General features: G+C 42.3%; 1 protein-coding gene across 4 annotated transcripts; it reads right to left on the bottom strand.

Moving 5' to 3' along the window:
- Nucleotides 1–335: 335 nt before the first annotated feature.
- LOC140551918 (F-box/LRR-repeat protein 19) lies at nt 336–24,477 on the bottom strand. 4 transcript variants are annotated; one of them, XR_011979290.1, is made up of 13 exons: nt 23,648–24,477; nt 17,052–17,237; nt 16,675–16,818; nt 14,809–14,895; nt 13,115–13,291; nt 12,915–12,947; nt 11,447–12,145; nt 10,740–11,152; nt 9,037–9,200; nt 8,729–8,893; nt 5,892–6,107; nt 2,328–4,705; nt 336–2,259 (listed from the first exon to the last, which is right to left on the bottom strand). XR_011979290.1 is itself a non-coding variant. In XM_072675716.1 (12 exons), the coding sequence occupies exons 2-12, from the start codon at nt 17,220–17,222 to the stop codon at nt 4,548–4,550; spliced, it is 2,427 nt and encodes an 808-aa protein (XP_072531817.1). In that variant the 5' UTR covers nt 17,223–17,237; nt 23,648–24,477; the 3' UTR covers nt 336–4,547. The 4 variants fall into 4 exon arrangements, 3 of the variants coding, with proteins under 3 accessions (XP_072531817.1, XP_072531819.1, XP_072531818.1); XM_072675716.1 differs by having other exon boundaries at nt 336–4,705; XM_072675718.1 differs by having other exon boundaries at nt 336–4,705; nt 11,447–12,142.
- Between the last annotated feature and the right edge of the window lie 3,406 nt (nt 24,478–27,883).

Here is a 27,883-nt window from a genome sequence, read left to right as displayed (position 1 = left end):
CTTTGAATGTGCTATGATGGACGCTATTCTCCCAGAATGCAGTGTGAAATGGAAACAGCGAATCTACTCGACGAATAGCGATACAGTGGCAACGACATCAGGGGAACGTTCAGTGATGGATGTTGGCATGGCAACACATCACTTCCTGTCCTGTCGTCATAATAACAATAATAATAATGGCCACAAACTTTTTTTTCCACAAACTCAGATGCTAAAAGTGGAGCTCAACAATTAAAATGCAAATGTAGGAGCTGGGCTGTTTAACGAAGCAGCTGTAGAAGCGCTAGTGAAGGTGCACAGTGAAGAAAACACAGCACAAATAAAAACAAACCCCATTGTCTTTATTTAGTTAGTCATTTTACAGTAGTCACTCTTAAAGTAGCTGCCTTGAGGTTTTTTCTTTTTTTTTTTTCTTTCCTGCCTTTTCCCCCCCCATCGTTTCAATTTTTCATCCTCGCTTTGATCAACACGAAGGAAGAAACAATGGAAAAAGAATGAGAAAAGTAACTCAACAAAAAGAAGCAAAGAAATGGATTTTTTTAAATGCCCCTGAACGAAGAACAAAAGAAGAATTTGGCAAAAGATTCGTTCTCGTGAGAGATTTCGTTCCAACCCTGTGCAGAACAGTTTGGTTCAGATGATGCTGGAGGTGAAGGGGAGTGGGGTGGGGTGGGACGGGGGGGGAGCCAGGGATTGAGGGAGGAGCCAGGTAAGACAAGGGTCTAAGGTCACCTGATATGGATTTTAAAAACACTGGAAGAACGAGAGTGGGGGAATCATTGACTGCATCATTTTGAAACCCCTGATAATCGTGAAACGATGCGTTCATTGATTCCAAAAACACCCCACGGCTCGCGTGGAGCGGATTGTGCACATCGTGTATTTCATCAGCGTCCACGCGCTCTCGTGATCTCGCGCACAGAAAACGGATCTGAACGCATCAGTGAAAGTTTCGTACAACACAAGCGGTAAGGCATTTCCCACTGACAGCGAGCGGTCACACTTCCCGGCCTGACCGCTCCAAATTTAAGGGTCGTCGTTTTCCAACCCGTGCTTATACCCCCTCCCCCCTCCTCCTCCCTCCTCCCGTACATCTACTGTAAAGTACTGGACCCTGTTTCGGATGCACGTTCCGACACGTTTATGTCATTTCTGTTCGTTAGGGCTGCACGATACATTGTTCGCTAAACGCGGTGATAGCTTTTGCAATACTGATATGCAAAATGCAAATGAGCACGTCATGATAATCGCCCAATCGCAGAGCATATTCTCTCCTTGGTCCATGTATGGATGCTTTATGGATGCTATGTTGTGACGTGGTCACACTACATTTACATAACTCCTCCTGTCAGACCTTTCACTTTTTGACAATTAGAACAGAGCTCATTTGCATATGTCAATCAGTCTTAAAGGCACGACAACAACTACACAAACAAAAAAAAAAAAGCCTGTTTCATTCATAGGGATGAAGAGAGATCATGTAAATATGACCCTTTTAAGAGCATTTTCAGCTTCTATGGGCGCGCCGATGAATCATGGTGTTCGTGTAATCCAAAAAAAGGTAGTTAACCGAGTCATTAACTACGTCACATTACTGTCTACAATATGTACCATTTAAGAAATCACAGTAAATGAAAATCACTTCGGTTAAAATGTACACACAAGCCACGTCACATTGATCCCCCAGTGTGTTTTGAATCTGTTTCAAGGTGTATCGAAGTATAGAATTTGCAATACGCAGCAATGTAATCGCAATACTGGTATTCCGGCCATATCGTGCAGCCCTGGAAGAAAGTAAAACACGGTCAGACTCCTGCTTGCGTGTCTCAAACTGAAAGGACTACTACTGCAGACCTGTGGCTCATATCTGTGACCATAACACAATGCAAGGAAAACCAACACTATGGTCTTTAACTGTGAAATTATTACCCAATACCACTTTCTCTCGCACACACTCTCTCGCGCACACTCTCTCGCGCACACACGACAAACCATATCTTGGCCCATTAAAACTGTCTTCTTAAACTTTCTGGCTCATCAAAGTTGATTACAGCTCTAGAACCAATGAGTGGCACTTCGCCAAAAGTTAAAAAAAAAAAAAAAAAAAGAGGGGGGGGGGGGGGGGATTTTAAACAAAACACCCTGTTTTGCCAATTTGGTGAGCTTAGGAAAGCCATTGCTTCAAACAGTCCCTGTTTAAATGTATCCACAAACTAATAAATATTGCCTAAACTGACGACCGCAGGCCTGAAACCAAGTCTTTTAACTCCGACGAAGGGATAGCGAGGATGCGAGCAGGGAAAGAACAGATCGGAGCGCTGACCTGCCTTTTTCAGATTCGGTTAGCCAGATTTTTGGGGAGGTGGTTAGCCTTTCAAGAAAAGAAAAGACAGGATGGGTGGGGGCATTAAACCGGTCTAAACTTAAAGGTACAAAAAGGGGGTGTGGCCTATTTAAAATGAAAACACAAAAGGAGGTAGGAAATAAAAGGGGCATGGTCTAGGTGGGGAGAAGGAAGAGAAAAAGGGGAAAAAAAACCCAGCAGATGAAGGGAGAAGTCCAGAAGGAAGAAAAAAGGCAGGAGGGAAAAACGCGGTGAAGTGGTGGTGTTGCCATGGTGGACCCATTAACCAAAGTCTCATCTGAAATGAAGGCGTAACAGGGTGTGTATTCTCAGTGCAGTGTGGGGAGAAAACTGCAACCTGCCTGGGGTGGTGGGTGTGTGTGTGTTGCAGCGCCCCCTATAACAGAACGAAACAGACAGCGGAGTTAATAAAGATAACTAGTCTTGGCAAAGCTGCACGGTGCAAGCGTGGCACTGGACTGGCAACGCTCCGGAGTGGAGCTGTAGGTATAGGTGGATGAAGAACACCCCAACTACGCAGGTCACCAGGGGTGACAGGGGGAAAGAGAGGCAGGGCTGTATGTTGCAGGGGGAAATGCAGACATTGCACGCATGGAGGGACCCCACATACACACACCAAAAAAAGGGAAGGAAAGTAATATTGGTCCAGATAGAAAAAAAATAATTAAGGAAAAAGGGGTGTGGCCTACAGTCAAAGTGTGTGTTTATATATATATATATATATATATATATATATTCTAATGATGCCAAAGCAATCTCGGTGGGAAAACAATGAAAACAAATAAGGAGGTAGCCTGGGTGAAGGGTAAAGAGGAGATAGGAAGGAAAAAGAAAAAAAAAAAAGGCAGGAGGGAGGAAAGCGGTGAGGTGATGGTGTTACCGTGGTAAACATTAACCCATTAATGTCCATATCTGACATGTTAAATATGCTCTGCATGTTCTCTGAGCACAAACCTGGAGACATTCGCTTGGCCAATCAAACCAGACGGCAAGAAGAGATGAGAATAATCACTCAGTTCAATCCACATTTTAATGTGAATAAAAGCATGGGAATGACATGCAAATTCAAATGTTTCAGGGTGACCAATCAACTACACTATCAAAAAAAAAAAGTAGCGACCATGATCCATGTCAACTTGTATACAAATGCATCTCCTGTAGATGGTTCTTTATAGAACCTTTTAAAAAGGGTTCCATATAGGATCAAAACATGGTCATCTCTCAGTACTATTCAGAACCCTTGTTGCTGTGAGTGAGTGAGTGCACAAGTTTGGCTGCTGGACATGAATGGGTTAAAGACGAGGGGGAAAAAAAAATAAGTAAACAAAAACACCACCACACAAACACACACCCCTCCTCCCCCCTCAGGCTCGTGTTTGGGGTCAGTGATGTTTCGGTTCTGCCTTCTTGTCAAAGACGGACAGTGGGCACCCACCCACACACACACACACACCCTCCCCCCCCAGACTGGAAATATATACGTTAACACTGTTTACAGCTTTCACACATCTCTCACACACACACACACACACACACACACACACCAACACCAGCCCACCCCGACGACGACGACATTAGCCTACCCCTCTGGCTCGTTGTTTTTGTTTGTTTCTGTTTGGAAGAACCTCTCTAGCGGTGGATACATTCTGTGTAGAGTTACACTGTTAGCCGTCCACTGCCTAGTGCAAATATGCCGCCAGTAGAGCCGGCTTCTCCGCTAGAACCCTGGGAGCCTTACCTGTACAAAGGTGAGTATGGGGGAAGGGGGAGATTAGACAGACTGAAAGACTGGGGATTGGGTGGGGTGGGCTGCTGAGCAGACAAACTGGATTATTTTACAGTAAAGCACATTAACACACACTCGCTCGCGCCCACACACACACACACACACACACACACACACACACACACCACTGATACTGAATATGTACATGCTTGTTGTCTTTTTTTTGTCTCTTTAAGTCCATTCACAAATAGTTGATCCAGGAACAAAAAAATAATAATAATAACATCAACTGCAGCAAACAGGATCCCCCCCCTTGTCTCGGTGGCTTGCCACGTCTCAGTGTGTCCGCCGTGTCCCCGGGACGTCCAGTAGTGTGCGTGTGTGTGTATATGTGTGTGCGTACATGTATCTGCATGTTTGTATGTGAGTGAGGAAGGGGTTTGGGGGTGGGGGGCTTTAGCTGTTCTTCAGCAGCAGTCTGTCGTCAGGGGAAGGGAACGAGTGGATCTGGCCGGCGTCCGGAGAGACGAGCCCGCACGAGCGCAGGTCCACACTTTGCAGGGACACACACCGCCGCAGCAGGGACAAACACTGCTCCGTCACTTTCACACAACCTGAAACACACATACAAAGTTCTGGTGAATGGACAACACTGATGCAAAAAACATAGCTGTTCATTCCCCCGTCCATGCAATCCATATACGGGAATGTTTCTTCAGAAGCAACTTATTTGCATATCTCCACCTATTCAGGAATTAAAAGGACTTTTCTCCTCCCTTAACATTCACAGATGAGGTCCTTGAGCAAGGCATCTTACCCCCAGTTGCTCACCGCTGAGGTGGCTGCCCAATAGTCCAGGTGTATGTTCTCACTGACCCCATAGTGTTTTTTTTTTTATAAATTATTATATGTAGTAAACATACAACAGTTACACCACAAACAACAACAACAACAACAATAATAATAATAATAATAAGTAAAGTGTGTTTCTAAGTTTAATAAAGCTCCCCTGCTGTTTAGCTCCACCCATCCAGCCTACCAATTTAGCCCCACCCACTCACACTGCAGTTCTCAAAAAGGGTTTCAGTTCTGAGGGCTTTCTGAATTAGGGGCAATACAGAACAGCCAATCAGAGCTCATATACAAGAGTCTTATATCAGCCGCAAAAGGCGCAGTAACAGCCTGGTTTAAGTGAATAAATATAAAATTCAGAAAAAGAACACAATGTAGGCCTTAGCTACTAAAAAAATTCTGTTGTCAGCTGAACCAGGAGTGACCAGAGCAAATAATCCTATATAATTATAATTGCTTTACAGGTAAATTAATTTCTGCTTTCATCATTACAAATTTCATAGAATGCAGAAAATATGTTATCCTCTTAATTCTCTTACTACATAAAGAAATTTAAATACAATAAAATAACAATAATTAACAACAACTAATACCAATAGGTACCAATTCAATATCAGTGAATGTAACCAGTATTGTAAACTAGTAATCCCTAGTTATGCTCACATATTATTTTTAACCATTCAATAGTCTTTCATTTCTAAAAACAGTGACCTGGTATTCTTATTATTTATAAAAAATAAATAAATTAATTAATTAAAAAAGGTGAACCCCAGCAAAACATCAAGTTATTGGATAAGAACTCAACCAGTAAAAATTCAGTAAATTCATTAAGGAGGTTAAGAAACATAGCATCAATTTCAACCAACAGGCGCTAAATCACACATGCACACGGGTGAAAAACTATTACTGATCAGTGAGTGAGTGAGTAAGTAAGTGAGTGAGTGATACCTGCGAGGTTGACATGTGTGAGGCTCTCCCTCAGCGGGGACATCGGGGAGGTGAGTGTGTGTACGGTCTGGTCTGTGATTTGGCCGCACTGACTCAGGTCCAGCTTGGTCAGGTGAGGCAGGTAGCGGACCAGCAGCCGCGACACAGCATCTGTCACTTCCAGCCCAGATAACCGCAACTCCGTCACGTTCTGGAAACGCCCACCACGGTTTTCCCCTGAACATACAAAGCATGGTTTAGACATTGGAGAGAGGAGGGAGAGGAAAGAAAAGGAAAAAAAAAAAAGCATCAGCTCACAAAGGTAGTTCAGAAAAGGTGACAAATTCCAAACCCAGCTGAGTCCGACGTTCCTTAAACATAAAAATTCAGACCAAAATATAGGAGAAACAGATGTGGACTAAATTAATTCAATAACCATGCAAGACCTGGCCATCTGTGGTTCTGAAGATCTTTTTGTCCACATACGACCCTACATCAGCCCAGCAGGGGGCGCTAATTCCTATTCTTCAAAAGGCGCATCAGCTAAAACAGACACAAAGCTGAATCTTGTTAAATAACCAAAAAATACTGTGTGTTTTTTCTACCTACACAGAAATACTGCAAAAATGCTACAGTTCCTGTCCAAGAACACTGTACAGTGCTTGGACCCTGACGATTGCCACTTGTGATGTCTTTTGTACACCCAGTCACAAAGCTTGCAGCGGTTCGTCCTCAGAGACCAGCACGTTCTACATTCGTGAAAATTCATGTCTTGGTTGCTTGCAATGATGGTTTATGTAATTTAACCCTTTCACGCTCACTGTAAAAACTATCCAAGAAAATTGAAACGTGAAAATGAAAACCACTTTGCTGTCCATGAAACCCAGCTCTCTAAAGGAGGAATATGCATTATTATTAGAAATTAGTATTTAGTAATTAGGCCTTTCTGTGATTGTATTTATGACCCTAAATTACTTTTGCAATTTAATACATTTGGCTCAGCACTGTAATTATTCTTGGTATCTGCCAATATACCATCATTAAGGACACCTTTTTGGCCAAATTTGCCTCTTTACACCAAACAATGAGCCTTTCTATTTTTGAGTGTAAATGCAGGGACTTTGTAAACATTCATTAACAGATAATACAGTATTTAGATTTTATTTTGTGTGTGTTAAATCTTGAATAAAAGTCACTGTCCAAATACTTATGGATCTGACTGTAAAGGTTTTTTCAGGTTAATCCCAGGTCTGTCAATTTAAACCATCTTACTGTCAGCTGCTGATAATGATGATAACTAAAAGATCTGTACACTTTGCGCAAATGTTCCCTCTGATATGTTTACCCTGTAGTCTGATCCAGCGCTGGTTCCCATATTTTGTGCCAAATAAAGGCCAGAAATAGTTCATGTCCAGTCAGGGCTGACCTTCTGAGCGGCTTTATGAGATGTTTGTCTGAATCTGTTACATTTTTCCAGTCTGACGTTATTGTCTGGAACATGATTATATGTATTTGTGGTATGAAAGGTAATCTCGACCATCAACTGTAACTGTAATCAGACCGGCAGCAGAGGTTGCTCTCCACTTTGCTGTAAATGCTTTTCAAATGGAACCAACTTTGTGCCAAAAGGTTTGACAGATTATTAGGTCTTGAAAAGAAACGTGACACTTTGAGAGGACACCGGTGCTCGGAGATCATAGCTAATGAAATCGAACACCCGTTCCAGCATGCTGCCTTCAATTAAAACTTAAAAAGCTGCTCAACAATATCATTTCCTTTCAAAACCCGCTTGCGAAAAACACTCGGGTTCCAGTCAAAACTTAAAAACGCACTGAGCAGCGTTCTCCACATTCGAAAGTCTTATTTTTGCTCACAATTCCACAAATCTCTCCGCTCGATGGAAAACACTTGAACTTTGTGCCAAAACTTCAGCGCATCAGAGATTTCTAGGGGAAGATCCTATCCCAGCAATCCCTAATTGGTGTGTGCGGTGCCACTGTATTGAGTGTAGGGTGCCTGTAACCTTTTTAACATGAACTAGATGGCTTACTTACTTTTTTGCATCCAACACATTTTTTATCAAAAGGAAATTGCCACAATATGTTTTTAGTGTAATTAACGTGGCGAATCATGAAATTTATGGAAACTTTAGGTGATTTGCTGGATTTTACATGTATAAACATAGTTTCAAATTTAGTCATCTAAGCCAGGAATGGTCAATAGGGGCTGGACTCCAGCATTAGTTTGCTGATGTAGATAGATATACCAGTATTTCCAATCCTCAGAGTTAAGCCAACACTATCGCTGGTGCTCCTCTGGTCATATAAAGTCATTTCTTGTTTGTGTGAAAGATCTTAGTGATTTAGACACTGGGAAATGCAGCCCTCCCCAGCTGCAGCCTAGGCTTTGCGACACAGCAAGCATCACAGATGCAAAAGCTGTTTGAGTACTAATAGTGCGAACAGTGGAGAAAGCGGAGAAGTCTGTGCTGTGAGGGGGAATAGTGAAGTGCTTCATGTCTTAAGGATGCGGCATGGAATTAATTGTCTACAATAAGTTTCACCTTGCTGTCTTGTGTTTGTCTACTTGTCAAATGTATAGACAACCCGCCCTAGGGAGCATGACCTGCCTTACTTTAAGTATTAAGTATTTCAGTTTAGGGTTTAAGCTATATCGCCCCCTACACATCCTGTAGTGTATTACAGTCTGTCAGAATGACTATATATGGATCATATCAGCATCATAGAGCATCCAGATTTGACCGCTCAGATGGGTCTCCAGCACATGCGCTTTTTCATGATGAATGGGATACAGTTAGTCAGGTAAATACAGCAGGAAAGCCATGGAAAGCTAAAGACCTGTCCGAGTGTCAGAAGAGGGTGGAGCCAGCAGCTCTTTTAGGTGCGAGTCTTTGAGGTCCTCCACTCGGCTGAGGTCAAGCAGGCGCAGACAAGGACACACCGCCTGACACAGCGCGGATACAGAAGACCATGGGCAGCCGGACACATTCAACTCCAACAAACCTGAGAGGGAGGAGAAACACACAAGAGTTGATGCCTTAAAAGGGCTGTAAAGTTATTTAAGCTCAAACACACTGCCGGTGCGATGTCCACCATTAAAGGGCTGGAATTTACACTATATAAAAGATGACAAGAGGGTAACCTACCTTGTAAGCGATTGATGAGCCACATGAGCTGTTTTTTGGAGATATTGGTATAGCCCAGGTTGAGGGAAACAGGCTGGCGGCGGATTATACCACTCAGCATCGGGGGGGTGATGGACCTCTGACGACTCAAGTCGATCTGAGTCCACAATCTCTTATCACAGCACCTGAAAACCACACAGAAAATTTAAAACCTGCAACTACTGTGTCACAACTGAAGAAAACTCCAGGTTGTATATCTCAGAGCTGAATCTCAAACTGGATTTTTTTTTGCACTGTACTACAAATGTTTTTTTCTCCTCATGTTAACATCTGTTTGAAAAGTCCAGCAGATTAAACACTAACAGTGCATATATATTACACTCATACAAGCACAGCTAAAAGCGTCCTATGTATTTTCACATATGAAGTTCAGGAAAACGTCCGGAGGATCGGGGTTATCTGAAGTAACCCTTTCACACACGTAGCGTACAGCTGGAGATTGTCCGTGTCAGACTACAGGAAGTGTCCTGCATGGTTTAGACAGGGGGCGGCGTCTGTTTGCTGTGCCTTCTGCACACTGCAGACCATATTGAAATGTCTTGTTTACAGCGCATCAAAGAGGCGAATGAGGCTACTGACTAATGCAACATGCAACATGCCCACTGTAAATTCTTGGGAAAATGACCTGCTCTATTTAAAAAATGAGCTCACTCGCATATTACCTGGACTTTGTACTAGGGGGCTGGCAGGTACAAAGACATTTGCACATACACATACAGGATCTCTGGGTAATGTCCGAAAAAGTTCTGGGTTACCTAGCATGTCTGAAAAGGGGCTTTAGTCACATATCAGATTAGTCTGCTCACAGTTTAGCACTAGGGATGCACAGATATAGGAACTATATTAGGCGTAGCTATTCATTATCAACCACATCTCCACTCATTAGCTTTTATTTATACTAATACTTAGAGGTGTAAACCGGGTCCTACGTGTTTTGGGGATCATCCAATGTATGAAATACCATGCAGCAATCAAGAGGTCTGCATGCACAAGTGTACAAACAACTGCAACATCTGCAAATGCTGTCATTAATCAATTTGGAAAATTCATAGTTTACTGAATTGAAGAGGTCCTGAATTTCTTTCCCATTTAACAGATCAGAGTGGACTCTTAAAAACTCTTAAAAATTAGTTCTAAGGGTTAAAAAGGGAGTCCTATATCCCACAATCTGCATTAGTTAACTCTAAACATTAGGAACAACAAACACAACAAAAGGTTAATGGGGCATCTTGTCTGGTAACAAAGATACTGAGTTACAAAGACAGCTACCGGCCAAAACCAGCCAATGCTGCTTGGGTGGGGGCGTTGCTGGTGGTTGAAGAGGTTGCTTTCCTCTGAAGGTCAGCAGAGGTAGCCAACTTCAACCAACTGTCCTTGCAAGCGCAAAGCCTAGTGTCTCCCCTGCCCTCACCTGCCTGCTCCATGCACATCATTCTCAACTCAACTGCCTACGTGCTTTGACTCTGGCTAGTCTTTGTGGAAATCCGTCCATGTTTGCCTTTACCATCCTTGCCGTCAAGCATTATCAATTATTATTATTATTATTATTATTATTATAAGCAGACAACATCCTTTTTCCCACATATTCACAAAAATCGAACACAAATAGTCAGCCAAGGCATAAACCCAAAGCACCAAGTCCCGAGACCACCTAAAGAGCTCACCAGCGGCTCCATGTCCTGCAGACCCTCATGCAGACGCAGAGCTGCCTCTGGCTGAGGTGCTGAAACACTCTGAGCCAGACGTCTCGGGGCAGAACATGTGAGGCGCCACTGTCCAGGGGTAGGCAGTGCGGTTCGGGGCAGGCGGGTGGTGGACGCACCAGGTGGCGCTCCATCTGTACAGGCCTGGGGGGTGAGGGCACGGCCGCTGGGCCACGCTTTACCAGCTGGGTCGCAGAGAGCCGTGACGGGCAGGAGGCAGCCGGAACGCCACCCGCGTTCGACAGAAGCGCCCCGCTTCCTCCATTAGCCGTCCCGCTTCCTGACGTCGTCGTGCTACTCTTGGTGGAAGTTCCCGTCTGTCTAGCTGCAGCGCGGATCTTGCTGCCGCTTCTGGCCTTTCCCGTACCGCCGGGCTGCAATGTGAAAAAGAAATAACACTGGTTGGATAGAAAAGTGAAGATCACATGAACGCTAGTCAAATAATAATGCTGTGGCAAAATCAGTCAATGCGATTAAATGGGCCCATTTACCCCTTAAAGTAAAATTATCACTGCTCTGATAGACTATCTATTGGCTCTGATTCCATAAGCAGCCTGCTGAAATGAGAATTTCACATTTTACATGCTCAATTGTTAGATCCAGAACTAGCCAGCCTCCTAATTAAGCAATCAAATCAATATAATGATTAATTAAAATAAAAAACATACTGTGTTGTGTCGATGGTTAGTGACTGCGCTGCTGTTGGCATTCTCCTTTTCTTGCGTTTCTCGGCCACCAGCTCTCGTCCGGCCGTTCCGCGTTTCCTGACCATTACTCCTTTTGGTCAGGCCCTCCGAGCCGGGCTGCTGGGCATGGCCTGCCGGTGGCTGCTGCTGGGTGGAGGACAGTGGAGAAGGTGGAGGCAGAGACGTGGGTTTTCTGTTTCTGTCCCCATCCTCGTCCTCTGCCTCGGTTGCCATAGCTGCCTTTCGCCCGCGGGGGGCACTATCACCTCTACGCCTCTGCTGAAGGTCCTCCCCAGTGTCCCGCTCCTGTTCAGCGCCCGCCCCCTCACCCTCAGAGTCCTCACTGGCACTAAAGCCAAGCTCGGCCAAGCGCCGATTCCTCTCTCTCTCCCGCTCTCGCTCCCTGTATGCCGTGGCTGGAGAGGAAGGGTCCGAGGCGTTGGCCGGAGAGGCGGAATCCGAATCTGACTCAGAGTCTGATTCCGAGCTGGAAGAAGAAGACGAGGAGGAGTCCCGATTGCGTTCCAGCATTTGGCACATACGCTTAAAGCGCTCCAGTTTCTCGCGCTGACTGGAGGCCGACGACGGAGGCTGAGCAGCTACAGGACCTGACCCCTGACCTCCATCAGATGGGTTTGGGCCATTCGTCTCAGCGGAGTCGGAGGAGTTGGGCTTCTGCTTCTAGGACAAATAAAAAAAGGATTCTAAACTGCAGGCTTATTTAATTATTCATCATAAGGCTTTTATTCATAATTCACTACAAATTCAGCATCAAACATGAATTATTCACACCTACTGTAATAATTCAGCATTCAGAATTCTTTTGTATCCAGCATGAGTTTTTTTTTTTATCCATGTCTACTGTGCATTATTAAATACCTAGTGTGTATTATTTAGCATCCACAATAATTTTTTCAGCATCTACAGTGAATTAAGCATCCACCATGGATAATTCCATATCAAACATTTTTGTGAATATTCTTAATGATTTCATATTCACTATGAATTATTTAAGTAACCTCAAATGCTTTGGCATCTTTACCATTAATTATTCCATATTCAGTATTAATTACGCAGCATCCACTGTGAAATACTCAGTATTTACTATGAATTATTCAGCATCTATTATGAATAATTGAAAGTATTTACCATGTATTGTTCATTAACTGCTATCCTTCATTCATAGCAGTTACTAAATAATTGAGCACAAGTTGTGCTAACTACATGCCTCAAACATGTTGAGTTATGAAAACTAAAACATACTGTGCCTGTATATAGCCGACGTTAAAAGATCACAGTGCCACATAAGCAGGTCTATAAGAGGTTACTGAACACCCCCACACACCTTTAGTCTCACTAAAGCTTTAATTGCCCTGCTGCATACAAGTCACTACTAGTACTACTACAGTGCGTGTAAATAAGGCATATAACTTCAATTAAGTAGTCCTACCTTTTTTAGATGCTTTTCACGAGCGCCTTTCATCTGTGATAGAAAATACATTCATTACATTTAAAAATAATAAATAAATAAATAAATAAAAGACTTGAATAAAAGGTGGAATTTCTATTCACAATCTAACCACATGGTAAAACGTATCTAACTGTATCTGCTCATCTAACGTCTAACTAAATCTTCACCGCCATGCTGACCTTCTTCTTTGGCCCACTATCCTGGGGCAGCTCCTTCTCCTTCTTGCGTTTGTGGCCATCCTGCCGTGCTTCGTCCACTGAAGGCGGTTTCTTTTTGCTGGGCGGCGGATCGTCTGTTAGCTTCCAGCGGCCGACCTCGCCATTATCCAGTCTTCTCTTTCCCAAACCATCACCATCCTTAGAGAGTAAACAGTAGCAGAGATTCACACATACACAAAGAGAGCATCTAAAAAAGCAACAGAAGCTTCTGACACAGGTGTAAGCACCCATCACTAATGTTCCAAAGATGGCATAACTAAAAATAGATGCATCACACTCACAGGAGCGTCAAAACAGAAGAAGATTAGCTCATTAAAAGCAATAGCTCAGTTGCCAACAGTAAGTAAAAGCACTCAGCCAGCTGAAGGCATGATGGGTCATCCCTTTAAATTTTCAGCCGCTCTAAATGGAAAGTTCTCAAGGAGCTCAGAGAGACAGCATCTCTCTGCCGACGGCTCTGATGGAGAACAAGCTAATAAAATAAACAGACGCAGAGTCCTGATCAGTAGATTATGGGGACACTGGAAGCAGACTGTGCAGAATTTACCATGTGCATAAAATCAGAAATGGAAACACGTCCAAAACAACTTTTTTTTGTTTTAAATCCATGAACTGAATCTTACGAGACAACACTCGTTTAGCAGGAAATTACATTAGGGAATGTATTTGATCTAAATACATTTTGATTTTAGACAGCAAAGAGCCCGGGAAGACACCATGGGGAACAATGTACACAGGACTACACCTACAGAGTTTGAAACATGCGTTTACCAAAGGGTAGGAAAGAGGAGAAATTCAAAAACCCTGTTTGTGTCTGTCAGAGAGTTTCATTCAGTGATCTGGCACATAGCTCTCCTGTCACCGTTCCAGAATGCAAGTACCTGACGTCACTGTTGGGTTGCTTTTTTGAGGAGCAAAGAACAATGCTTGGAATTTGAAGTCTCTAATTCTTTCTGGGCCAAGTTTCCCAAAAGCATCTTAGCACAATGATGATTTTTAAAGGATCACACTGCTCGCCATCAGCAGCCAGCGTATATATAGTATGTAATTTCATAAATGGTCAAGAGAGCATCACACTGAACACTCTCTCAATCCTTAACACTAAGGACGTTCTCACATATTTGCACGTTTAAGCAATTATGAAAGTTGTTTTTGAGCCTGGGAGCAGCCCCAAGAACCAACCTCTGGTCCTCCACGGTGGTCTGGGTTTCGCTTCACGCGGACTATGGTGCACTCTCCTGTTATGCATGGGAAAGCTATGCGCTATGCGTGTGGGCTTATGCGATTGGCTCATTTGTCAGGTGACTGTAGGTGATCTGTTGAAGCATGGCTAGAAGCGGCTTCTCTTTCTCATAGGAGGCTGAAGGTGTATGCAGAATGCACAGAAAAGTGACGTTTGAAATGGATCCACGGTTCCAATGGAATTCTTCTGTGTGAAAGTAAACCGATAATGAGCCCCTCTCCAAAATGAGCCAGAATCGGCCTGGGTGCAGTGTGAAAGAAAGAAGAAGAAAAAAAAAAAAAAAGGTTTCTGCCATTTCTTGGAAAACTTAGGCCAGATAGAACTACAGAATGACAGAGGGACCATAAACTCTTTTATGAACTCCAGGGGGTGTTTGGGTGTGTGTGTGTGTGTGTTGAGGGCAGTATCTCACCTTGCTAGTTTTGCCTTCTTTATGGCACTTGGGGCATTCCCAGCAGTTTGGAATTTCCTCATTGATGATGCCCTCCGCCTTGCCCATCTGTGATCAACAATAAACACACATAAACAAACTCCTATTCCTCTCTCTCAGCTGTTTTATGGGAAAAAATGTTTGCAATTGTTCTCCCACTACAGCGCTTCAGTTTGAACAGGTATGTAAAAGTCTACAATGTCACCAGTATCTTTACCATTCACCCGCCTCCACAGACCTTCACCTTTTCCCCCTGAGAACGTGACCATCTTCACCCTTCACTTACTACAGTGCCCGCCCCCCCTTTACCTTCTTTCCTTTGCTACATTTGATTTATTGATAAGCTGCACATGAGATTCAGATACACATGAATCTAAACAACCATTTATGTGGTTATAAACAATCATAAACAGTAGACATGTAGGTGTGTAACGGTATGTGTATCTGTACCAAACTATCACACAGAGTCGGTACATGTATTCCCATGGAGAATACACGGTATGCACTATTAGGATATATATGGCATCTTCACATGCATGCATGCCATCCGAACAGCTTAATATGTAAAAAGTTAGGTTGGCACGTTAACATTTGCTTTTTTAATACACTGTATTAACTGCACAAGTTTGAACAAACTTACTTGCACAACTGTCTGTCCAAATAAAATGAAAAGACCTGTAAGTTTTGCTGTTTTTTTTTCCTTCCTTGTTGTATCATACTTGTAGCAAACCGTGAGGTCCGAACAGCTGTATAACTTTTACACCCTGTACTGTTACACCCTTAAAACATGTGTTTACACTCTTACAATCTGAACAATAAACACACTTTTTCCTTGTTATAATATGAACAGTAAACACACATTTATGCTGCTATAATCAACAGTAAACACGCGCTTATGCCGCAATAAATCAACAGTAAACCATGTTTACACTGCTATAATAAACAGTAAACATGTTTACTGTTTAGATTATAGCAGCGGAAACGTGGTTACAGTTCAGATTATAGCAGCGTAAACATGCATTTACGCTTAATCTGAACAGTAAACACACGTTTACGCTGTTCTAATCTGAACAGTAAACACACATTTATGCTGTTCTAATCTGAACAGTAAAAACGCTGCTATAATCTGAACAGTAAACTTACATTTACAGTCTTATAATCTCCACAGTAAACACACGTTTACTCTGCTATAATCTAAACTGTAAACACACGTTTACAGCCTTATAACCTGAACAATAAACACAGGTTTACAGTTTTATAATCTGAACAGTAAACGTGCTTACGCTGCTATAAACTGAACAGTAAACACAGGGTCATGCTGCTATAATTAACAGTAAACACGTGTTTACGCCGCTAAAATCAACAGTAATTATAGCATATATAGATTATAGCAGCGCAAACACGGTTACAGTTCAGATTATAGCAGCGTAAACACGCATTTACGTTTTTAATCTGAACAGTAAACACGCTGCTATAATCTGAACAGTAAATACACATTTACAGTCTTAATCTGAACAATAAACACAGGTTTGCAGTTTTATAATCTGAACAGTAAACACACGTTAACACTTATCTGAACTGTAAACATGTGTTTATGCTGCTATAATCTAAACAGTAAACACATTTATAAACTAAAGGTAAAGTGGAATAATTTCATACTTATTTTAATTGCTGTTTGATGCTCTAATGAAATGTGAGAAGTTAATACCTGTGGTAAAACGACTTGAAATGACTTGTATTGCTGATTTTTAAATAAGCTACATATGTAACAATACTGCAATGCGTGTCCAATGTGGACATTTATCATGATGGGGACTCTTCCTATAGTCACATCCGTTTTACACACACCTTAAGGCAGCTGGGGTGTATGATCTCGTTGCAGATTGTGCACTCCATCAGAGAGAGGCTGAACTTCTCCTCCTCCGACTCCACTGTGTCCTCCTTACCCGCCTCACCACATGCAAAACACACCGCCGTGTGAGGAAGAACAGGCTGCGCACACAAACACAAATGAAAGAATTAGAACCTGATAAAACTGTGCATCTACTAATTCTTCTCTATATCCATCAACGCTATGTTTCTTCATTTATTCCTTCATCTCCATTTTAATACATTTGTAAATAATTTACAGGTATTGTGATATAAACTGAGGTGGAGTTACAGTCTCTCATTAAGATTGAATATTAATAACACTGTAAATGTACAGGTATAAAATGAGAACTTACCGCAGTGCACTGTCGAAGCAGGCAGGACTGTTTCATGCGTCCCGGACCCCCAAATTTCTTCATGTCTTTGCAGAAGTGGCACTCTCCACACTCAGTGCGCATGCAGGCCTGACAGCGTCGGCAGCGGGTTCGCCGCCGCCTCGCCCCGCCCAGAGCCTTACTGCCCGACATCCCCTCTGCATTCAACTGAAAAACACACACACATACAATAAGAAGCTGGTCTGTGAAAAGGCAACAGAAAAGAAAAAGTGTATGAGCATGAAACATAACATTTAAAGTGGTAGCCATGGGTAGCTATGGGCTTTCTAGGCATGGCTATGCCATTTCAAATGCTATGCAATTTCTGAGCAGTACTTAACACATCCCAGGTGGTTGCTATGTGGATCCCTAGAGAATTCCTATACTGTTCCAACGGTGGCAAGGATGCTAGGATTGCTAAGCGTATGCTACGGTATCCCAAGTGCCTGTTATGCTGTTGCTACACATACTCACAAATTTAAAGCAGCAGTCATGGATGTTGGTGCTGTGACACTATACAAAATCTACGTGACCGTAAACACTAGTTTGTGCTGTGCGTCTTTTTTTTCAGCTCGAGTTTGCATTGAGGGGGATCCTTATTTATCCCAGGCGGAACAGAAAATAAATTACAGACAAGCAACTCAATAAAACAGCAATAAGGAAGATACGTAAACAGAATGAGAATAAATCAGGCTTTTGAAATTAAACATGAGAGAGGTAATTGAACAACTAAACTAATAAAGATTGTTAATAAGAAATTAATGTGAAATCCTCAGAACGATTCCAGCAAGGAAGCAATTCAGATTTGTACTTTATGTAAAAAAAATAAATAAATAAATAAAATAATAATAATAATAATAATAATAATAAGCTAATGATCAATTATCAGCTAAAATGTTATGATCATGATGGCACCAAACCAAACTGCTCTATAAATGTTCATATGATCCACACGGTCATTCTAACGGACTGTAGTACACTACAGGAAGTGTGGGGGGGAATGTGTGTCTCCCCCCCCCCCCCCCCCCCCCAACAAGAGCACCCGTGAAAGTGTACTAGGTAGCTGAGGGACAGTTTACAAGCACTGCTGCTTCTTTATAATACACTGCACAACACAATCCAGCGCACTTTGCCAAATCAGTAACAAAAAAAAAAGATGCAGTCTTATTTATTTATTAGTTATTATAAAAAAAAAATACTTTAATAAACAGTTACACATGTACTATTTAAATATCCAGCATGGCATGTTTTTGATGCTACAAATAAATACTGATATTTTAACATTATACAAGGTTTTCATCACATCATATTGTATTTCTCCATTTCTGTATTTCTCCATAAGCATATCCAATATGAGGTCTTTTCGTGCTGCCCAACCCTCGTTATAAATCATCCCATTGCCCCCAGCCTCGTGAAAACTTCTGCATCTACTACCGTAACACACCTGTATCTGTATGCAATTTAATGTAACATTCGCTAAGGAGAGACCCAACAAGAAACAAAAACCCCCACCGAATCGAAATACAACACGATTTATCCATAATAAGCCCAAATCAAATGAAGTAATTGGGGCTAAATCCACCTGGGTCAGCATTACAAGAATATTTAACATGTAGCAGAATTGTAGTGTATTGTATTTTAGTGCAGTAGCTTTGGAGTTTAAAACACTTAATATAAAATGCTTGAAGATGCTTTAAGACAAAATGTGTATCAAGATTTCTCAATATAAAGTCTAAGGGGTCATTAAAGCAACACAGCATTATTTTTATCTTAAGTAGCAACTTCAAAATCGTTGTGATGCTTCACTGACTAGAATAGGGAGAATTCTAGTTGCTGCTACGGGCCAGCTGTAAATGTATAATGAGTAGTTAATACATATAATACTTGATACATATAGATATAGGTCACAGATTATCTTTTACCAAGCATGCCAGATAGCCCTGCTTGCATATAAAATATAGTATAAAATATAGTTTATGATTCCCATTATTTACAATTCTTCATTAAAATGCTTGACTTAAATCTCGCTTGACTGACCGGTCTTTGACTGATGATTAGGGGGGGCTGTCTTATTTTTATTTTTTAATTATTACAGTATGAAGGTTCACTGGTGGTTCTGTGTGTGTTGTAGTCATGGCATCTACCTGGTTCCCATCACCACTGCTGTAAAGAAATCAGATCAGTATGTTTCTTAACAGTGAAATTTCACATCGAACAATTTCTGAAGATGTTCACCTCATCCACTTAATTCTACAGAGAATTTTGTAAACTGGGTGGAGTTTCCCTTTAAACTCTTCTTCCTGCATCCTTCGGGCAGAGTGTATTTGGGCTCTCTGTGGTACTGCACAGTGTATTGACACAAGGCCTCGCTTTCTGCAGTTCAACTTTCCCACAGTGAGCCCTCTTCACGTTCCCTTTAAGAAGGGCAGGGTGGCTGCGACCTGCTGCAGCAGCGCTTCCTCCGAATCGTTTTGGGCGAGGCTGTGATCCTCACCTGGCCTGTAGCATGTTTTTTATGAAACAAGACAAACAGGTGCGGTTTGTTGACAAACTGCCAAACGTTTGTGTTGATACAGATATAACCAAAATGAATGAAAGGAGTAATGTAAATAAGCTCTATTGTCGGTTTTAATATCATTTAATATTGTTTAACACTACCTAACGACAAATTAAGGGTTTGTTATTCTGCACCAAGTTACTTACACTTCACCCTTTCACCTTCAAAAGACAAGAGGCAACACACATTTGCTAAAGTGCCCATATCATGGAAAGGGTTCAGGGTTTTTTTTTTTTTCTTCAATTTTATAGAAAGTTATGTAACCAATGTTTTAAAAGCGACTCATTTACATACACATTGAGCCTACTGCCATTTAGTCCCACCCATTCACACTGATGCTATGGGGCCTGATGCTTCGGCATGGACTTCTTCATGAACCGAGTACAACACAGGGCAGCCAATCAGAACAGAACTCATTTACATATCTTAGTCATATAAAAAATTAAAATAAAACAACAACAGGTGGTTAAGTTGCTATTGGATGTTGCAATGGTGTTTCGGGTAATTGCTTAGATTTAGGCTAAGGTATAAGTTTTGAAGAAGAAAAAAAAAAAAACTGTGGGCTGAGTTAGTACACAAAAATTAGCACATGGAAAAGTAAGCGTACGTTTTCGGCCAGTGTTTTTTTTTGTCTGTCAGTTCAGAGAGTCTTAACAAATTCCTCAAACATTTCACAAAATAACAATCTACTTTTTTTTGTCAACGTTAGCAAAAAAATGTCATCAGACTGCGACACTGGGTCACTCTAATCTGCAAAGTTAGTCACTTTAACATTCAGACATCATCCCCGAGACCATCGCCTCTAAACTTTAACATGCACTTGGGTATGAATGTATGGAATCATGAGCCCTGTTCACGCTCTAACCCCTGGGACATTACAGAGTTACAGAGTTACAGGCTTTACGTCATTCAGACACGCAGTCTTGATAGGGACCCTACCAAGGAAAACTTCCCTTACATGTCATTCCAATAACACCTCTCCAACTGCTAAGCCTGGGAGAGGCTGACTGCACTGGTAGAGGGGGAAAACGGATTGAAACACACCACCCGTAAAAAGCTGAAGACTGAAAAGAGGACGGCCTCTATAACAGGATACTGATCCTTAACACACCTTAAAAATCCGTCTTGGAGGCTGAAACCACCGATACCACCTTCAGAGGTGGCCCGCAGTGGACCAACAGCATATTATACGTGTGGTGTTAACGATCTGGTTCATCGGAGTATGTAGGTGAGCTCTCCTTATAACTCTCCTAATGACTTGTAATGACTGCTATAGGCTAAATAAGTCCATGTGTGTGAATGAGCAGTTTCCTGTGACATCACACACACACACACACACACACTTTGCACCCAAGTTACCTAGTGACTGAAAGGCATGTTTGAAAACATCACTGTGTCCATCCTGTCATACTCTTCTGCTTCATAAAACCAAAGACAATTCTGTGCGTTATGATATGGGCCCTTTAAATACTGGATTACGCCCTTATAACTGGCCATAATAACCAGTGATGAGCACAGTATGAAAGTAGGAGATACAGCTGGCTATATATTCACCTCTAGTGCGCCCCCCCCCCAAAAAAAAATGAACCAATTGTGAGCCGGAAACAAAATGAGGAAGCAGAACAGAAACATTTCGAACCATATGCAGCTTAAAGAGAGAGCGACCACACTGATAACAGATTACAACACGACCCACAGCAACACAACACATGCATCACATACAGTGTGAACAATGCGACCATATTGATTTTCGATTTTGTGATAAACGCAGTCACTATATGCGCCCCTGACCACGGATGTAGTGATAGTAATGCTCCCAACGAACCATTTCATATATTCAAGCGAACCCAAATCTTTCCTGGAAATACCTGTCCACACACTTTTCTCAACTCACTTGATGCACATCCAGCTTTTCATGAAGATGGTGCAGATTTATGGACGTGGATTGCTGGGATTTCAGTATTGCTGGGAACTAAAACACAAACATGAACACAATTCCACTGGGTCATTTTTTAAGGGTCCACAGTAAGTCACACTGCGTCCTTAACCACATCCACGCGTCTATGGCACCTTATTGGAAGAGCTGGATGCAGTTTGCAAGGTTTGAGAGAGAGGTGTGTGGGCTTGCACTTACAGAAAGAATCTGGGTGACTATTGAGTTCTTGAGTCGGGCAGCAATGTTAGTCTCATAGCGTCAGTGAACAAATAAAGAGGCAAAGGTGGACCCCAAACATGTCCTGGCTGATCAATTACATCTGGTTTAAGAGGCCGGATCAAGTCCACCAAGAGAATAATAATATGGTAGTTTTGCCACATGTTGTCCAAAGTCACGTAGTAAGTGTGTGTCTACCAGTAAAATCCAAACAAACAGCCAGCAGTCAAAATATGCTGTTCATCAGTATCGTTATTGAAAGGTTGGTTAATGTTCTCAAAGAACAACAGCTTAGGTTCCCGACTTCTCGGTGAACTCCAGCCACTGTGTGGATCTGCTCAGTTCCACCAGCAGCTCACCTGATTGACTTTAAGGAAGGACTGCTTAGACAAACTAGGTGCTGGACAGGAACTGGAAATCCTGGCCTTCCTCCAGGTGGGAGCTGGAAATAGTTAACACTCAACGATCCTAATGGGTTGTTTATTTATTGTATTTATGTTCCAATGTTCAAATAACCTGCCCAGATAAACGCCTTTACAGCTTTTCAGTACTGTATATAGCACATACACCCACATCTCCCTCAGTGTAGGTGCAGAGCCAATTTCTCGTTGCACATAATGACTGCAGCTCATCTTCCTCAGTTTGCAGCAAATATCAAATGAGCTTTACATTGCCATCAAGTGTCCCTAGACGTCGTCTAGTTTCTCCCTAATCCTTGGCCCAAATTCACCCAAACCCAAGCATGTGGCAGGGTGGTTTTGTTTGAAAGTCTATGCGAAAGCACACTGACTAAGAAGAAAACCCTGGAATGGCTTTGCACTTTCATTATCGAAACCATTATCATTACCTATGACACAGCAACCCCCCCTTGACTATCACCCTTCAATCTCATATAAGCCTCCTTTTTAATGAAGTTGCTAAGCAAAAGACGTGGGATGTTGCTGACTTGTCAACACCAGTGTTAGCTACATGATTTAACCGGCAAATCATAGCCTCTCTCAGCCAGGATTTACCTCCACTAGAGCTTAGAGCTTTATTCTTATTAGTAGCTAAAAACCACACGGTCCTACACATTTACTACCCACCGATTACAAAATTAATAACATCCAAACCTTGACCTGAGCTCAGTGCAGTCCAGATAGCCTAGCCTGCTAACACAATGCTGGGCAACTAGGCAGCTTGTTTTATTCCGTGTGTGTGTGTGTGTGTGTGTGTGTGTGTGTTAGCTACGAAAACACACCTCTCACTCCAACTGCACTGCTGAATATTCACAAGTACACTAGCTAGCTACATGAAGAATACACACTGAGAGCTGCAGCATCGACCACATAACTCTAAACGTGTTTAACATTTCCAGCTAGCGTGCTAAGTGGCTAACACACACACTCTCTCACATACACAGCTACATACATAGTGCTACATACATACACCCCAAACCAGCCCAGCACCCAGCAGGGTTACCAGCTAGCCTAGCTAGCTCAGCCTAGCCTAGCCTGCTCCAGCTCCATCTGCATCACATCCCGGACACTGCTAGCTAATACCATATTTAAATCATTTCTTCAGCCAAACGTCTGAATTTAAAAAAATATATAATGAAGCAGACACGCTCACAAGCCCCCCGTCAGCGGGCTGTTTGTGCTAGGTCGCACAGTTGCTTAGTTTAAGCTAGCTAGCTAGCTAAGTCGCAGCCATTCACACTGCTAGCTTAGCTTAGCTTATGTTAGCACAGCCGTTATAAACAATGCTGCTGGAGCAGAGCGCGGCGGCTGGAGGGCTTCGCAGCCCGAGGGGGAGCTGCAACCAGCGGGGTGACCCGAAACCCAAACCCGGGAATAATAAAGCGCTCCGTTGGGGGCTGCTCGTACTCACCTGTTAGCGCCGGGTCGCATACTCCCTGGCCTCGCATTAGAAATAATGTTATTGTGGATGGAGGCAGGAACAAGAATGATTTTTTTTTCTCCTTTCTTTCTTTTTCTTTGCTTCCTCGTTTCTCTTCTCCTGCCGGTGCGATACCGATGATTTTCCTCTTTTTCTAGCCTCCGTGGATCCTCCGTCCCCCCACTTCTCCTCTCTCCTGCTCCTGTTCTGTTCTTCTGCTTTGGCAGCGTTTAGTTACATGTGCATCTTCAAAAAACGACCAGCATCAAGAAAACTTGCCATCAAATCCGCTCTCCCCCGCTCCCTTTGCGGGGGGGTTTGAGGTTCACGGGAGATAAATGCAGAGTTACAGCGGTTGCTGAATGGATGGATTATATGAATTATCTGTGTATGTGTGGGTTTCGGTGCCATTCAGTGTTTTCTATGACTCTCTCTCTCTCTCTCTCTCTCTCTCTCTCTCTCTCGCTCTCTCTCTCACTCCCTCTCCTTATCCAGTCCCAACGTGCTCTCACAGCCCAAGGTTTTCACACTGCATCTGCACTGAACGCATCCGAATAGTCTAAAAATGCCCGGCTCTCACAGCGACTCGCATATTTTCATTCGCATTCGTCCCCAGTCCAAAAAATAATAACAATCCCAGAAACGATCAAAACGAAAGAAAACTGAGCATACGACTGAACGTGGCTATTGTTCTCATTTTTCTCTATTGTGTCAAATCTGCTCTGGCTGCTTTTTCTCGTGTCGTGTTAGATTTCATTTCGCGTTACGTTACAAATTCGTCTGTGGGGTCTGGATGACACACAAGACGCCATCGTCCTCCATTTCTGCCTTAAAAATGAAATAAATAAATAGTAAATAAAATATGGAGGTTAAAAAAACACACACACGCCCCTCCCACGTTCGTCACGTCACAGAGTGGCGAGAGCATCACGGGAAGTGTAGTCCTGTGAGGCCTCTTGAGGATTTGGGCTGGTGTAGACTAGCTAGAGGAGTCACAGCGCAGGATTTCATATCTAAGCAGATCGTTTAAGCTCGGAGTCAGGACTGGTAGAGTCGCGGTGTCATTCTGAAGACCTTTCACTCATCCACGGGCCTTCGTCGCTTGATAATAATGAGTGGAGCTGATTCATTCCTGTGATGTCATGACGTTTTCCTTAAGGTGACATCACAGGTGTGAGTTTCATAACATAACATCCCACCCTTCAAAAAATCATACCTCAAATCCACCTACTGATACTACGACACTTCACTTACCTAGATACTTACCTTAAATCTGCAATGCAAATAATGTTAATTACTAAAAGTGCCCATATTTCGATTAATGTTCATAATAGTGAAGAAAGGGATCTACATTTACCTTAGTTCTATTTGGGTCATTAAAAAGCCCATATCCAATATTTTTCTTGCAACAGATGTAAATGTACTGGATTTAATGACATCACAAAACCCGACATTTCAAATCAGACGGCCTCTGTTTGCATGTATGAACTAGTGAGTGAACTGTACATTTGGACAATAACAGCATTAAAAAAAGACAACATAAAATTAAAAAACAAAAAATACAACTGTAAAGAAAAATGTAAAAATCTGTAAATGTTTCCATGAAATCAGTGTACTGTCACAATTCCTTCAATATGGAGACGTAACCGTAACTGTTTCTCAAGGATAAGTTGAGGTGATGAAACATTATTACAAATGTATTACAAACGTTATTGGTTCATATTGTTTAGACACTATAACACTATAATTCAGTCTTTATTTCAATTTATATTTACATTTTATTGACTTGTTTTCCTGTTATAATAAGTCAATTGTTTGAGATATCAAGATATTTATATTAATCATCACCACATGACCAATGTTGTTTTCCTGAGATAATGAAATACCTCATTTGAGATCTTGAGAAAAAGAAACTTTTCTAAACTCATGAGCTGGTGGTTTTACATTAGCTAACCGTTAACTGTGTTAGCCTTGTAGCCCCAATGCTAATTTGTAGGTCATAAGCCTTGCCTTATTTGTTAGCTGCATGAGCCTCGTAGCTCTCATGCTAGTTGGTGGGGTAACCTGATGGCTTCTGCTAAGTGTTAGCTAGCTACATTAGCATTGTAGCTCCAGTGCTAAACTTAAAGAAGCAAACTTCAGACACCAAACAGGTCCCAGCTGAAAATATAAATATATATTAAAACGTATAACTTAGTAAAATCAGTAATGCATTTGTTTCATAAACAGTCAGATGGTGTGACTTGTGACTGAGTTAGCACAGGAAATGACAGCTTAGCTCAGCTGCTGTTTTGTGGTTGTTTGACCTATAGATTAGTCTTTAGTCTTTAAATTAGTCTACATCTGTCCGTTTGCATCAAGCAAAGTGAGAACAGATTGTTGTTTATCTCAGATAACATCAGCTGTTGCTTTCATCATTTCTGAGGTTGTGCGACTATAGGCTAATTAGACTGTCCTGCAGGTGCCGTGTGAAGCGTTGCACTGTGTGTGTGTGTGTGTGTGTGTTTACTATTCCAGGAGGGTAAGAGTTCGTTTGTATGTGAGTTATTACTGATGCCTGTAGTTGGGCTAGCCTAAAAATATAAATAGGCTACAACAGAGCAAAAGTTTGGGCACCTGGTCAAACTCCATGCATGGTTGATTTTGCACATGGAAACAAGTCACATCCTTCACTTCATACACAAGTACTGTTAAAATGCCATATGAAGGATTGGTTAGAATGTCAGCAGCATGTGTACTTTACATTTAATGTCAAATGTCTACAAATACTTAAAATCCACATATTTGAACTTTCAATCTGTCAGGGGTGCAGATCTGACAGGTGGCAGGCAATGCTTCTTGGCAACAAATCTTCTACCGTTGTTAAGTTCCCTTTTAAATGCTGCCACATTTGTAAGGAAGATGCATTTGTGGGATGAGCAGCAGAGCTGAGTATGTGAGTTGTGCCCATGGAAAATTTGCCAAATCCTCTCTGCCACTGAGTGTTTGGTGGACTGGATGATGGAAGTTTAAAGAAGTCATATTGGCAATTTAACAATTTATTCATTTAACAAACAGGAGCCTCAGTGGCGTGTGGAAGAACCATACACAGCCACAACAGACTGGCACCTCCTCCTCATGCTGCTGGTCACCAGCCTGGTCACACACTGCTGTGGGATGGCATCCCATTCTTCAACCAGCATTGGTCGCAAGTCAGCCAACGTGGTTGTGTTGGTCACTCTGGCACGAACAGCACGCCCAAGCTGATCCCACAAGTGTTCAATAGGGTTGAGGTCAGGACTGCTGGCTGGCCGTTCCATCCTTTTCACTCTGGAGGTAGTCTCTGATAAACCCCGCTCTGAGGGGGCGAGCGTTGTCATCTTGGAGGATAGCTTTGAGAACAATAAGTCACTTATTGTGCTAAATAGGTTGTTTTAGTAGGTAAGTGTGTGTGACTGTACAGTGACTGTACACTGAGTAGTTAGTGTATTTGTGTGTGATTGTGCTTAGTGTTAGTGTAATTGTAGAAGTGTGATTGTAGCCAGTGTAGTTGTATAAATGTACAGTAGTTATGCTCAGTATTAGTGTAGTCAATGCGATAAGGCTCAGTGTAATTTTGGTAGTGTACAGTATTTGTGATCAGTGTTGGTATAGTTGTGGTAGTGTATTTGTGTTGTGCTGCTGTAGTTGTGTAAGTGTGAGTGAGCTTCAGCGTTGGTGTAGTTATTGTAGTGTATTTATGATCAGTGTTAGTGTGATAATGGTCAGTGTAAGTGTAGTTGTGTAAATGTGACTAGGCTCAGTATTAGTGTACACTTGTGCTGTTGAGTGTTAGTGTAATTGTATTCTATGTGTGTTTGTAAGTGGGATAGTGTTCAGTGTTAGTGCAGTGTGCTTGTGCACCGTGTTTCTGTGGATGTACTCTGTGTTAGTGTAGTGTGCTTGTGCACCGTGTTTGTGTAGGTGTGCTCTGTGTTAGTGTAGTGTGCTTCTGCACCGTGTTTGTGTAGGTGTGCTTTGTGTTAGTGCAGTGTGCTTGTGCACAGTGTTTGTGTAGGTGTGCTTTGTGTTAGTGCAGTGTGCTTGTGCACCGTGTTTGTGTAGGTGTGCTCTGTGTTAGTGCAGTGTGCTTGTGCACAGTGTTTGTGTAGGTGTGCTCTGTGTTAGTGCAGTGTGCTTGTGCACCGTGTTTGTGTAGGTGTGCTCTGTGTTAGTGCAGTGTGCTTGTGCACCGTGTTTGTGTAGGTG

Source organism: Salminus brasiliensis, chromosome 3 (genome assembly GCF_030463535.1).
Source record: "Salminus brasiliensis chromosome 3, fSalBra1.hap2, whole genome shotgun sequence".
NCBI classification, from domain to species: Eukaryota; Metazoa; Chordata; class Actinopteri; order Characiformes; family Bryconidae; genus Salminus; species Salminus brasiliensis.
This window is presented reverse-complemented; position numbering and strand designations above follow the sequence as displayed.

Bases quoted from the DNA above. Each gene is read 5' to 3' on its own strand.
- LOC140551918 (XM_072675716.1), bottom strand. From the start codon at position 17,222: ATGTCGGGCAGTAAGGCTCTGGGCGGGGCGAGGCGGCGGCGAACCCGC. The intron at 9,201-10,739 runs GTGAGCTCTTTA...TGTGGTTTTCAG, and splicing joins TGCAGGACATGGAGCCGCTG to GTGCTGTGATAAGAGATTGT. The intron at 6,108-8,728 runs GTCTTTAGCTTT...TTGTATGTTCAG, and splicing joins CTCTTCTGACACTCGGACAG to GGGAAAACCGTGGTGGGCGT.